General features: G+C 38.8%; 1 protein-coding gene across 1 annotated transcript in view; it reads left to right on the forward strand.

Annotated features, from left to right (window-relative positions):
- LOC113130607 (carbohydrate sulfotransferase 11-like) overlaps positions 1-13242 on the forward strand; it is a 41539-nt gene continuing 28297 nt past the window's right edge. Inside the window, exons 1-2 of the mRNA XM_026307379.1 lie at positions 1-420; positions 8535-8614. Coding sequence (XP_026163164.1) covers positions 327-420; positions 8535-8614 — 174 coding nt within the window. The 5' untranslated portion in view covers positions 1-326. The remainder of the gene's footprint in view (positions 421-8534; positions 8615-13242) is intronic.

Genomic DNA, 13242 nt, shown 5'->3' on the forward strand with positions numbered 1-13242 from the left:
GGGTGAGCCAGACGCTGAGAAAGGCGCTGTCGATGAACGTAAAGCCCCCTTACTGAAACAATACCTGCCTGTCCACTGATTGTTGTCCGGAACAGCACAATCGGTCTGATCCGATCCAGCGCACCTACTCGGTTGTTTCGGTCCTTTCCCTTTCTGTGACTTCCAGGCTGGACATGCAAGGATGCACAGGAGGATAAGGAGCAGGGACGGTCAGCGAGCCGGATCGATTCTCTTATCGGTCATAAAGTAGACACAAAACAGCCTGTTGTTCGCATGAACCCTGGCACAGATCGGTTCTGCTGGTTGCTCGTTTGCAGAGACTCAGCATGAGGAAACCCAAAATCATCCGGATGGTGTTCGCCTTAGGTCTGGGCTGTTTCCTTATGGTCATCTTCTACTTCAACAGCAGCCTCAAGCCAGGTGAGCAGAGTTACCCTTGCTTTTTAATATTTGTTGTATTTTTAAAACGCCCTCAGACAGCAAATTGTGTTTAGAAATGTCCATTCAAAATAATAAAATAATACAAACCGTATTTCACAGTAATAGAGAGGAAAATGTCTTCATCAATACGTTTTATTCCATCTATCTGCTCCAAAAGATAATTACATTGATATAATATATGGTAAGATAATAAAAATGTACTTCCAAGAACTGTTTGACAATACACAAGCATATAAGCACACATATATATAGACATGGCCCAGCAAAACTAAAATTGTCCATTTAACAGAATCTATAAACTAAAGTCCCATATTTTTTCATCCAGGGTAAATATACAGTTCTATTCATTTTTACACATATTTTGGACTTTAGAAATATGTATTTTTCTACTAACAAAAGTGTGTCTAATAACTACGTTGGCCTGTATGGCCTGTTGGTATACAGTATGGCCGACCAGCTGTTCCCATTCTGTATACATTATGTCCACGTGTCTTAACAGAGCTGTTCATGTCCTGCTCTTTGAGTACTGTGTGGCGTAGTGATAGCTCCGTTCTAAACAGGTGGATGAATAGAAAAGGTTTATGCTATTCAGGGCAGAATCGGGGGTTTCTGTGTGTGTGTGTGTGTGTGTGTGTGTGTGTCAGTGAGTCATTTTAATATGTCCTCCCTCCCTTATCATCAAGTTTGACCCTCTCCACTTCCACCCTGTCTTTATTTCTCCGAGATCCAGCGATCTCCATCAAGGAACCATTTAATTACCAAAGAAATTAGTGGCACGTTTCCTGTGCTACGTAGAGGAGGGTTAGAAGAAGTTGCAGCTGGCTGGTGGCGACACTGGCCCTCACTGAGATCTGTTTCCTCTTCTCGCAGGTCTCTCTCTGCCACATACAATGGCCTCATTCACACATGCCCAGCTATATCATGGTCCCAAAAAGCATATATAGCCATTACTGTGAGGAGATTTTTGAACAGAGAGGTCAGTCAGTTCAAGATGTGTGTGATTTTGCGGCACAGAGCAAAGACTTGTCCAGAGTTATTAGGAAACTATGAAAGATCAGCAGGGGGGTTCTGTAACATCACACCACTGAAAATGTTGTTTGAAGTGTGCCGTTACACTAGTAAAGTCAAATTTTTTTGGAGGCGCTCGACTTTAAAGAGAAAACCTTGAATCCCTCACATTTGTACATTATTCGTGAGTCATTTTTGATGCATTCCAGGAGTGTTTTTGTGTTGATGTTTCCCTGACAGTGTTTGTTGTGCCTTTTCCTCCATTCAGTGTAGGTTGTCTTTTCACACATCTCTTTATCTTTTATTTTGTTGAAGGAACTCTGAAAGTCAGAACAGGATAAGCCAGCATTATAACTGTGATGTTTGAGATCCTAATCTCATGTTCTTATTAAATTTGATTACATCGGCAGAGGAAATATTATATTGCTGTATATTATGCCATCCAGTGTAGCTAATGAAGAGGTTTTTTTTGACATTTGATATTTTACATGTAATAGCAAGACAGGTGTATTACATTAACAACAGCTGCATTGAGTTCAAATGCATCACTTTGGTGACCTTGATGTTGTGCATTCTGGAAAACTGGTATTATGGCTTAATAGCTATTTCAACACCTGTCCAGGGTGTACCCCTGCCTTTCACCCAAACAGCTGGGATAGGCTCCAGCAGATCCCTGTGACCCTAAATAGAAATGTGCGGGTATAGATGATGGATGGATGGAAACTTAAACAGACCCATTGTTAAGGGTATTGGTTATATCTGTGCTTGTCCTGCTATGAAAAGTCAAAGTATTTATGAAAACATCTGTAATACACCAAGTGCTTAAACGTATATTGAATGAATCTTTGTTGCGCTTGTGATGATAAACAAACCACTGAATATGTGATGCACATAAAAAAGGTGTCATATCAAACCGTTTCTGCTGCCACATTCAGAGCGAAGGAAAGAGGAGCGAGACAAGCACCAGATGTCTTATAAGGTCATTCTGACTGGCATGTTCATTTGTAATCATGGGAAAGAGTATTTTCCTATAGAGGACAGGAGAGGGTTTTGGTTTCATTTTCAGCTCTAATCACAGTCTCCAGCCGTCACATAACAAAAGCAGAACCCAGTGCAAATGTATTTACTGGTGTCGACTTGCGATACCAGCAGTGGCTACCATTGGTTGTGGCTTGCTGACAAAGTAATGCGCTTAATTGTTTACCACACTTTAAATCGCAAATGAAGTAACATCAATGTTATTCCATGTCTGCTGGATGTGAACGATAAGAGGCTTTTCCATATCAGGTTGTACGGCATGTCAGTGTGTGTTTCGGCTCATTTCCCCTGCCTCCCAAGAGGCCAAAAAATCTTTTCCTCCATCTCTTTAGCAGAGCAGTTTATATTCCACCAGAGAAAGGTTTTAGAAAATTAGGTGCTGTGACAGAGCAAATATACTGATATTTGACATCTTTCTCAATTTTGGATTCTGGTCGTCAGTACATTCAAAGGTCAGCACTATCAGGATGAATTGCAGTTTGTCAATGGACCAAATTTTTCTCCCTTTGATTGAATTATACATACAAGCATCAGGTAGATTTTAGATTTTATATATACCTGAAGGATTAAAAGGTTTCCACTAAGGGAATATAAGGGAATAAAGGAGGTTATTGTTAATATGAAAATGAACAAAGCTGTCGGTGGCAACAATGTCTGATAGTTTCCCTATCTTGTGGTTCAGGCATTAAAGCTGTCTGCCCACTTTAAATGAATTGAAATTGTTTTCGGATATGCAGTAAGTCTGGTCTATTTGCATTTAGAACACCTTCTCCTTCTCTGTCAATGCTCCATCTGTGGTAAAGGTCACATTGTTTGTTCAAAGACTATATATAGCTGCAAGAGTGCAGCCACATAACAAAGGAATACATTTCCAGGTCAGAGTTGTAGTGTAAAGTTGTGTTCTATTTGAAATATAAGCATTAGGATGCAAGCTTAACAGTACCATTCTAAATTTAGGATAATTACACAGATACAGATGGATGTGCTGCAAGACACCGTATAGAAATAGTGGCTTTACAGAACATGAGTAGATTTACAGATTACAGGATTTTTAGATTCTGTTCCAAAAGAAACAGAATGTTAAAATGGGCATTTCTTGTAATGCTTATACTACAAGGGCAGCTGTGGTTTCCCTGTGAGGTTTTCACGAACAGAAGGACTGGAGAGAAAGAAGGCTGTCTGGTGCAGCATGGGTTGGAATGTGGTATGTTTTATAGGATTGTCAGGGCCTTCCCCCATGCATTGCACTGGAAATAAAACACAGGAGAACTGATTTACATGTCACCAGGAACATTGACAGATACAGATGTGAGTTATCTGGTACCTAGTTCTAGCGGTTTCCCAGATTCTGGAATTATTGTCTGGGCCTTGGGGCAGCATTATAATTGTAATGGAGAGGTATCTTCACCTCATACCTTTCTTGTCTAGGCTTGAATGGAGGCCATAGGTGTCATAACAATTAACTATTTCAGCACTCCTTTATTGGAACACTAGGGGAGCACTGAACATATTTGCCTCAGGGCTTCTCTGGATAGAATTCGGACAGGGAGACACTTGTGGGATGCAAAGAGTCAGCCTGTTATCAGTGGCTGTCCCTAAAAAAATCTCAGTATAACGTGTGACAGTATCCAATTAAAAACAGAACAAAAAACCCATGAAGAAAGAGCATCTGGCTCAATCTTCATACGATATTCTGCACAGTTGCCAGCTGGAATCAGTTCTGCCTCCCCATTCTAACTGCTGTCAGATTCCCAGTCATCCAGGCTCTCTGATGACAATCAGAATAGCCCTGCTGTTCCAACCTGTTCTTATTCAGACAACTGCATATTCATGACAGGATGCTGCATGGGCTGATTATTCAGTAAGTATTCTGGAGAGGGTTTTTTTTTTTTTTCAATTTCAATCTCATTAAAACCATCTGCTTTCAATACAAATATTGTCATGTGATTTAATCTGCAGGATCGTTCTTTTACTGTTGCTATTGCTCAATAATACCTCTGCTCTACAGAGTACTATTTAAGTCTATCGGCAGCCATGTGGTAGCAAAATTAGATTTGGCCTGACCATTGGTTGGGTTAAGACCAAAGTATTGTAAGAGATATCGGCTGTATTTCTATGAAAGATGATTGTAATTGTGGTAAAATCCCTGACTTCACATCTAGTGCCTCCATGAGGTCAGAGTATTGAATCATCCAGGAAATAGCTCCACTTGATGCATGGACACAAAACATAGTACTATGGCTCCCAGAGGGTGTGTTCTTATGCTTTTGATGACTGATATAGAATCCCCCTTTTTGTGGGATTAAAAAATTGAAGTTTTGAAGTTCTGACAGTATTCTTCTGGCTGAAACATATGAAACGCTGCCGATTTTGAAGCACTGGCAGTGCATTTTGGGAGGCAGTTAGTTCTTGAGTTAATGATTTGAACAATGAAGATGATCCAGAAGAGCTGTGGTTATCCAACAATTGTATAAGCCAATGTGCTTTGAATTGTTATTCTTTATTTTTTTTATCAACAATTTAATTTAATATTTCAGTGAAGCTACAGATGCACGTCAGATCCATGTAATCATGTTTCTCAGGACTGGGAAGATTTGCATCTCACATACATTCTTTTGAGACTCAAAAAACAAGACACTACACCACCCACATGCCTCTGCCTTTGCACTAACAGCCTTTAGACACACATTTGTGGCCTACAAGGATCAGGCTTTCCCTTGTACACTGTGTCTCTCACTAAAGCTGCTCTTTGGTAGGAGAGGCCAAAGACTGGGGGGATGGGGCCCCAGTTTTCCCGTTGGGACCTAAACACAGAGCTTCGTTTATGGCCTGGATGAGAGGAACACACATCAGCCTTTCTATATTTTAGATTTCCTAAAGCTTTGGTTCTGTATGAGCTGTAAGGAACGCAGCAGAGCTTTGGGTCTAGACAGGGTTAAACCAACAGGGCTGCTCCTTCCTTTGGATAAGCCTTAGGTGAGGTTGGTGAATCTCCTCAGTGGAGGAATTTGAGCTAACAGCTGAGACAGTGTTGGGTTAGAATTGGCACATGGTTTGAGTTCGTTCATAGCTTTAGAGGTCGTGTGTGTTTGTAATTTTTTTTTTTTTTTTTTTTTTTTTGTGATGTTTGGAGACACTTGTTTATTTCTTCGTCTGTTGGTATAAATATACAATATAAATATATATATATATTTTCTGCATCCTCTCATACTCAGCACTATATTCAGTTCATTCCCTAATATTGTAAAAGTGTGCATCACAAAGCTCCTCACTTAACTGATGGCACATTTTCAGTTGAGTGGTGACACACTCTGCTTGTTGCAGAGTCTGCCATGTGTTTGTCAGATCCTAAACTATTTCAGATGTTACCTCAGATAACTGGTGTTTCTTTCAAAAGGCCCAAAAAAGATAGCCTTCAGGAGCGCTTATGTTGCAAGTATATTCCTGACTTATGGGCAGTTTCCATGAAGAAGTGGGACTGTGTTTAACCCTCTGATGCACCCAAGCACATTTGTGTTCCCATTGACTTTTTGAAAGTGCATGAACGGGTTTAAAAAAAAAAAAAAAATTCAAATAAATCATTGCACTGTAGCTTCCCTCTCCTTGGTAACTCAGGATTGAGGCCAAACTTCTCATTGGCAACATCAAGGAGCATCACTGACTGTTCATTCTAGTGATGAGGCATGGTTTGGCTTCTTGGTAGAGGTGAATTTGCTGAGCAAGAGGTCTGGAACTAGCTCAATGTGCATACAATCATTTGAGCAGCTGTTGGGTAGCAAATGGCAAAGATTATTTCCCATAATAAATCTGATAATGTGACAGGTGAACTTTGACCTGCAAATATGCCAAAGTTGGCCTATAGCAAACTGACTGTCTTGACTGTGCTGACCTTTGAGGAGACCTGGAGAGTCCAAAATAGAGGAAGCTATTTATTCAACCACCCTTGAGTAGAATTTCTGAAACAGGGGTCATTGGTACATTGTGTTGTTGACCATATGGTGCAGTCAACCTGGAATTTCCAAACTCCAAGTTGGAATTTTAACTGGATTTCCACCTCAGAAAGTTGGAAGAACCTCATCAACACCAACTTCAAAATTCAAGACACCTGCTGCACGCATCACCAGAGTGAAAGCTGTAGTAATATACTGATTGTTAATTCTGTCATTGAAACTACTATATACACTGTACTGTCCACCTTCTATCTGTGGGCATGTTGCTACATTATTTGGATGTGCCAAATAGCATGTAATGTATTGTAAACTGGTATTTCTAACTGTGGCTGACTGGCTAGGTGTACTGGGTATGACGTCATACTTATTGTCTTGCCAGAAACAGTTCACCATGCTAACCTTGTTTGTATTGTCACTAGGCACAGCATTTTTATAACCAAATGTTTTGCACAAAGGGAAAGCTAAATCATAATGTACTATGCCATGTTTTTACAGTCCTTTCTTACCTTTTTTGTCTCACTTAAATTCAGGACACAGTGACCTCATTGACCCTCAATCACCTCATCCTCGGTTGGTTTGGTCCTCAAAAGGCCAAGTGTAAATGCATCCAAGAAACATTTGATGAAATATGGTGCAGAGCCCCAGGAAACTCCTCTCTGTACAGCACAGCTTGTGTTGTTTTTGTCATCATCACACACCCGTGGCTGGCAGCTGCACTATGTGATGCCTCAATGGAGGAGGATCTGTTCTAAAAATCAAACAAATGGAGGTCCTGGGGAGATGTTGACAGTGTCTTTGCAATGTTTGAAAGGCTCCCACTCTTCTCTTGTTCCTAAATCTATCAGTGAGTCCCAGAACAGTCAAAGGTCTGTTCATTCTAGTAGGATTAAGTTGTAGTGAAGTTTCAATGGCATTCTGTTACAAAGCTGTAGTGCCTCATTCGCTCTAACATGTCACAGGTTCCCTAGGGAGCCAAAATAAAATTCTGGGTTCAGGTAGTGAAACTACATACTGTATATTGAAGCTGTTTATGGAGTGAATTCTAATTCCTGCAAACAGGATTATACCCAGCATTGTTTCTCAACATACCCAGACCTTATCTATGTCCTGCAGCTTCCCTTTAACCCACAGTGTCTGACAAAAGAAACTTTTTAAATTTAGAAAATTGTATGTTGGATTGCCAAACCCTTTGTTTATCTACCATTACAAGAGCAGTAGAGCAGATGAAGCTGTGGCAATAACAAACCAATAAAATTCACATTTATGTTCCCACGCAGCATTTTTATTGCTGTGACCTAAAGACTTGAAAGTTCAAGGTAAAATTAAAAAAAAAAAAAAAAAGCTTTGTTCTTTTCAAAAAATAGGTTGTGTTCAGTTTGGATTCACGTTAGGTGGATTCCATTCTTAAGTTTTAAAAATCCTTTAATGTGCTATATTTAAATGAAGAATATGGTAAGCCCACAGCTGTTGAAACAGAAACATAATACACCTCTTCACGTTTAGGTTGATTTTAACGTGACATGAAAAACTCATGTTAGAGTAGAAAACCTTTTTTAAAGATATCTTCTCCATTTAGCCAGTTTTTTTATTTAATTATGACACAATAAATACATACATTAAAATGGAAATACATATAAAGTACACATTTTTTGTTATAGTTTATGTCAGATTTATTTTCACTTAGGTATTTAACGTTTTCATACTAATCTTCATTTACCTACCTAATAACTATTTGATTTTATCCCGTTTTTTTTTTTTTTTTTTTTGTGATGGCCAGTGGAACTCATTTGTGGATATATAGTACTTGAAAAATATTAGTATTTGTTTCCCTTTGTATTATTTTTTTTTTTTTCTCTTTATCATTGTTTTCTCTCTTTTTTGTCTTATCTGTTCTTTTCTTGTGCTTGTGTCTGTCTGTCCCATTGTGGACCACTTTCTTTTATATTTCTAGACAGTGCACAGTTGCTGTTGTTTAATGTTGCAGTGTTATGGGCTGTTTCGTTTCGTTAGGTTAACTTTAATTGGTGTTATTTTAACATGTTTCCTTTAGGAACTCTACCAGTCAGATTTCATGATCCATGTGTTGTGTTTCCTCAGCCCCAGAGACAGTCAGTGACAGAAGCAGCGGGCAGAAGTCGAGGAGGAGTCCTCTACAGGCACTTTACGATGGTGACCAGGTCAGTCATCTCTAATGATGTAACAATGAATTGACAATTTCATCTTTTTTTTTTTGTCGGTTCCTGGTACTGAAGGGCTGGAATATTTGGACAAGGCCGACAAAATAACTAGTAGAGTATATTAACAGTTTAGTGATACACATTGATCTGATATAAGGTTTTCTGTGAGAAACAGCAGTTATTAGCAGTGATAAGGCAAACTCATTCAGCTCTATAAATAACCACCCAAAGCATCAACAGTCAGCATAGGGTCACTCAAGTAAATCTAGCATAAACAAGTAGTGTAATCATAAACTGTATGAACACCCGGGCTTGCTCCAGGAGTAAAGCACCTTGCAGGCTCACAAACAGCAACTCTGGAAAAATTGTCAGTGTTATAAGCTGTCACCAAGTCCCAGCCTGAAACCTCACCACACATCAAAGCAATAGCTGATTCTGCACTTTGAGCTCAGGGAGGTTTCCCTCTTGAACAGCATGTGGCACAAAAGCAATGCTTCATGTTGCTCTAACCAAATTTCTTTTTCTATCTCTCTCATACTTACATCTTTGCACCAAAGACATTGGAAAGAAAGCCACCTACACTAAAGTCATGTTAGTCTTTTACAGTCTAACTGGTGTCCACAAAAACATAGAATATATGAACCAAACAGCACCTAAAAATAGTTGTAGTTGCAGACATTTTTAGAGCTTCTTTTTCTGAGCAACATATCATGGTCTGTAGAGGTCATAAACTAAGACATAACACTGTAGTTTCAAGTTTCCTTTTCTCATTTCATATAAACTCTGAACTGAAGGAAACATGTTTTGATGACAAATAGATACTTCACATTCTGTTTTTCTAATAGTTTCACATAGATTAGGCCAAATCTGTTTTAATCAGAAATTTTCAATGGTTGCAAAAATTGTGAACCTGCATATTGGATAGTTGTTGATGTTTTAAAATGACATGGAAGTGACAGTTTGGGTGCAGTGGCCCAAGCGGTCACGGGGCCCTAGAGGACAACTGTAAAGGAATGCTAACGTCTCCATTGGAAATTCTACAAACAACCAAAAAATGCAAAGAAAAAAGGGCTACCAAACCACTAAAAACAGACACTGAAAATGACACTGAATGGCTACATGACATAAAACCTGAAAAAATAAACAGAAAAAAAAACAATACTGTATATAGGTGCAAAAAGACTATAAAGAGATGCAAAACTGTTCAAAGTTGGCACAGAATGAAAAAAACCCCAACACTACAAAGAAGATGCAAGCAGACTACAAATCACATAGTTTGTATATAGAGGCCTTTTAGTGGGGCACAGTTTCACGTGATCTGTGCATGCTTATGACTTGTTACTCTCATCACTTTGCATGTAAACTGGCCAATCAATTATAGAAAACGCCATATCAGTTGATACTAGAAAGGTATTGCAATACTCTGTCATCAAAAACAGTACTATACCTTGTTTTGTGTCTGTACTTACATGTTTTAGTAACAGCCATATATCTGAAGGCACCTTGCATGCACGTGTACGTGTGTGTGTGTGTGTGTGTGTCTGTACATTGCAGGCAGCATTCATGGTAATAAAAGAGGCATAGCTGCAACTACTAACCTAAACAGCTAAATGACACCAGACCAGTAGCTCTGACCTCACTGGTGATGAAGTCCTTTAAGAAGCTGGTGAAAGCTGAGCTGTTGAAGCTCATTAGAGGACTCGCTAGACTCTGTGCAGTTTGCTTACAGAGCTGCCAGGGGAATACAGGATGCTTTCATTACTTTACTCTATCTCTTATTGAAAAATCTAGAGGGCCCTGGAACTCATTCCAAACTTTAATTTGTGGACTTTTCCACTACTTTTAATACCATCCAGTATATAAGTCTTTTATTGAATCAGTTTGAACTTTTTCCATTGCTGCTTGGTTTGAAAATATGAAAGTCGAAGACAAAATTAGTGGTGAAGGTGGCCAGGAAGATGATAGGACTCCCAGTAGCCTGATTATCTGCTGTCTTTGTGCAGCAGGTCTTGCGGAAAGCTAGAGCCTTCTTGGAGAGTCAGAATTATCCACTGCACAGGGAATTTGAATTGCTTCCCTCTGGCTGAAATTACCAAGCCCCACAAGTAAAGTAAAGACCAAAAACCCCTTTGTTTCAAATGCAGTAGCTCTTTTAAATAAGTCCACATAACATCTGTACCTTTTTAACTTACCTTTAGTGCTTTTAAATATTTTAGTGGTTTTTAGGTATGTGTATATCATATTTTTGTTAGTGTTTTTTTGTATGAATATGAGTGTTTCTGTTTTATGACTGTCTGCAAACCAGGTTTCCCATTAGGGACAATAAAGTGACTGAACAGCACAGTCAGGGCAAGTCCATGGACACTGCAAAGCCCATCAGTAAAAAGATATTTCAAACCTATGCAAACCAAGTCAGCCAACACATACAACTTGGCAAAGCACCTCACTGACAGACATGCCAACTTGCATAAATCATTTAAAGAGCAACAGGTTAGCAATTAGCAAATGCATAGATTACATATTGCAAGTCAAAGAAGTATGATTTGTCTGTTTAATTTAACTTTATCTTTTTCACTGTTAACTTACTAATGTGAATAACATTATTCACACCTGTTGTTTTATGGTCTCTTGACATTCTCCACGTCACTGACACTGTCAAACATTTTTTTTTCCTTGTGTTTATTAAGTTCTATATTCTGTCTTATATAATTCCATTAGAGTCATACTTTTGGTATTGTGACAACGGTACTAACAACTGGGGAAAAGCTGGAGCAAATGGAAACAGTTTTCCTTGCTGTCAGTTGTTGAACAGTTACACAACTATTTAGACATTGTTGATTTCCACATAGATCATTGATGATTTCAACCCGATGACAATATCTAGACAGCTGTGGCTTTAAATCTGTCTTCTAGTCTTTACTGTAATGAGTTTGCCTGTTCTCCTCTTATTCATGAGGAGTCGTCTGTGTGCTGTGGTTTCCTGCTGCACTTTGAATGCAGGTCCAGTTGCAAGGGATACAAATTATTAGCATGTCCAGGGCACGATGGCTATAGTTGCTCAAGGCTGAAGTGTTTCACTGGACCAAATGATTATAAATACTACAATTTTACATGTATTATTGCTGCTGTTACTATTATTTTTAATGTGAGAAAGACTGCCAGCCACCTTTTTATTGAGTGTGTTTTCACAGGGCCAAGTTTTTGGGTTGAAATCAGTTCAGACCAATAAATGCTGCTCACAGTTGTGTGGTCTGTGGATTATCCTGAATAACTGGGACAGTGAGACTGGACATCACTGTGTGTGTGTGTGTGTGTGTGTGTGTGTGCGTGCGTGTGTGCGTGCGCACGCATGTGCAAATGTCAAATTTTTCAGATTTAATTTTTCAGTATGACTATGTTAGTGTCTGTTATACTGTTGATTGTATTTAGATGGAGAAGTTCAAGCAGCAGTGTCAGAGACTGGTGTCTCAATACATCCACTGGAAAAAAAAGCTGAAAATAACTGCCTGCCTAGCTAGATACCACTAGGTGGAATTTGGTTGAAGTAGACCATGAAGATTTGGAGAAATTTTCACTAATTATATAGTGCAGTATACATACTCTGTACTTGGCAAGGCGACCTTATTTTTATAGCACATTTTCATACACCAAGGCAATTCAAAGTGCTTTACATAATACAAGAAAGCAAACATAAGAGAAAAAGCAAAGTACAGGCAACTTTCATAAGACACTGACCAGGCTTGTACTTAGTAAACATATCCGTGATTTCCCAGGCTATTGAGAAACATGTGGACAATAAGCAAAGCCTTTAATTCTAATCTATATTTAACTGGAAGCCAGTGTAGGTATTTGAGAATTGGTGTAATATCTTTTCTTGGCATTTGTCAGTATTGTAGCCATAGCAAATGTCTGATGGTCTTGCTGGGGAAGCCAGTTAAAGCTGTATGACAGTAGTCTACACTACAAGAAAGAAAAGCAGGGACAATCTTTTCTCATCTTGCTTAGACATAAAGTCTCTCATTTGAGCTATTTTAAGATGTCAGAGTGGTGGTTTTGTTACTGCATTGCTATGGTGTATTTTTATTGTCTTTAATCCAAGGTAAATGTGATAGCCTTTTTATTGTTTCTGAAAATAATTTGTTTAGTCTCTATTTCATTGAAAATAATGTTGTTGAATCCAGTTATTTACCTCCTCAAGGCCTTGACACAGCAGGTCAATAAGCCCATTGTCGTTTGGTGACAGTGCTAGATACTGTAGATCTGGGTGTGATCTGCACATCTGTGATAAGCAACCCCTTTCTCATGGAAAGTTTGAAAGGCAAGCATGTTAAGCTTGAATAGGAGGCGTCCAAAAACCAATGTTTGTGGGACTCCTTGCATCATGGCAGTTCTTTCAGATTCATAATTACTACATACCCTCTACTTTTTAAATATTATCTGAGCCATCTGGGGACCATGTCCCAGTGCAATTTTCAGGTGTTGTAAGAACAATATTATTTGTCTGCAGATAGTATAGAATAAAAAGTAGGTTTTTAATAATCTTCCTTATAAAAGAAAAATTTGATATAGGCATCCTGGTTTTTATTTTTCTGGGCGGGGCCTAATAACTGCAGTTTTTAGTGATGTTG

The sequence above is a fragment of the Mastacembelus armatus genome, chromosome 5 (genome assembly GCF_900324485.2).
Source record: "Mastacembelus armatus chromosome 5, fMasArm1.2, whole genome shotgun sequence".
Lineage (NCBI taxonomy): Eukaryota > Metazoa > Chordata > Actinopteri > Synbranchiformes > Mastacembelidae > Mastacembelus > Mastacembelus armatus.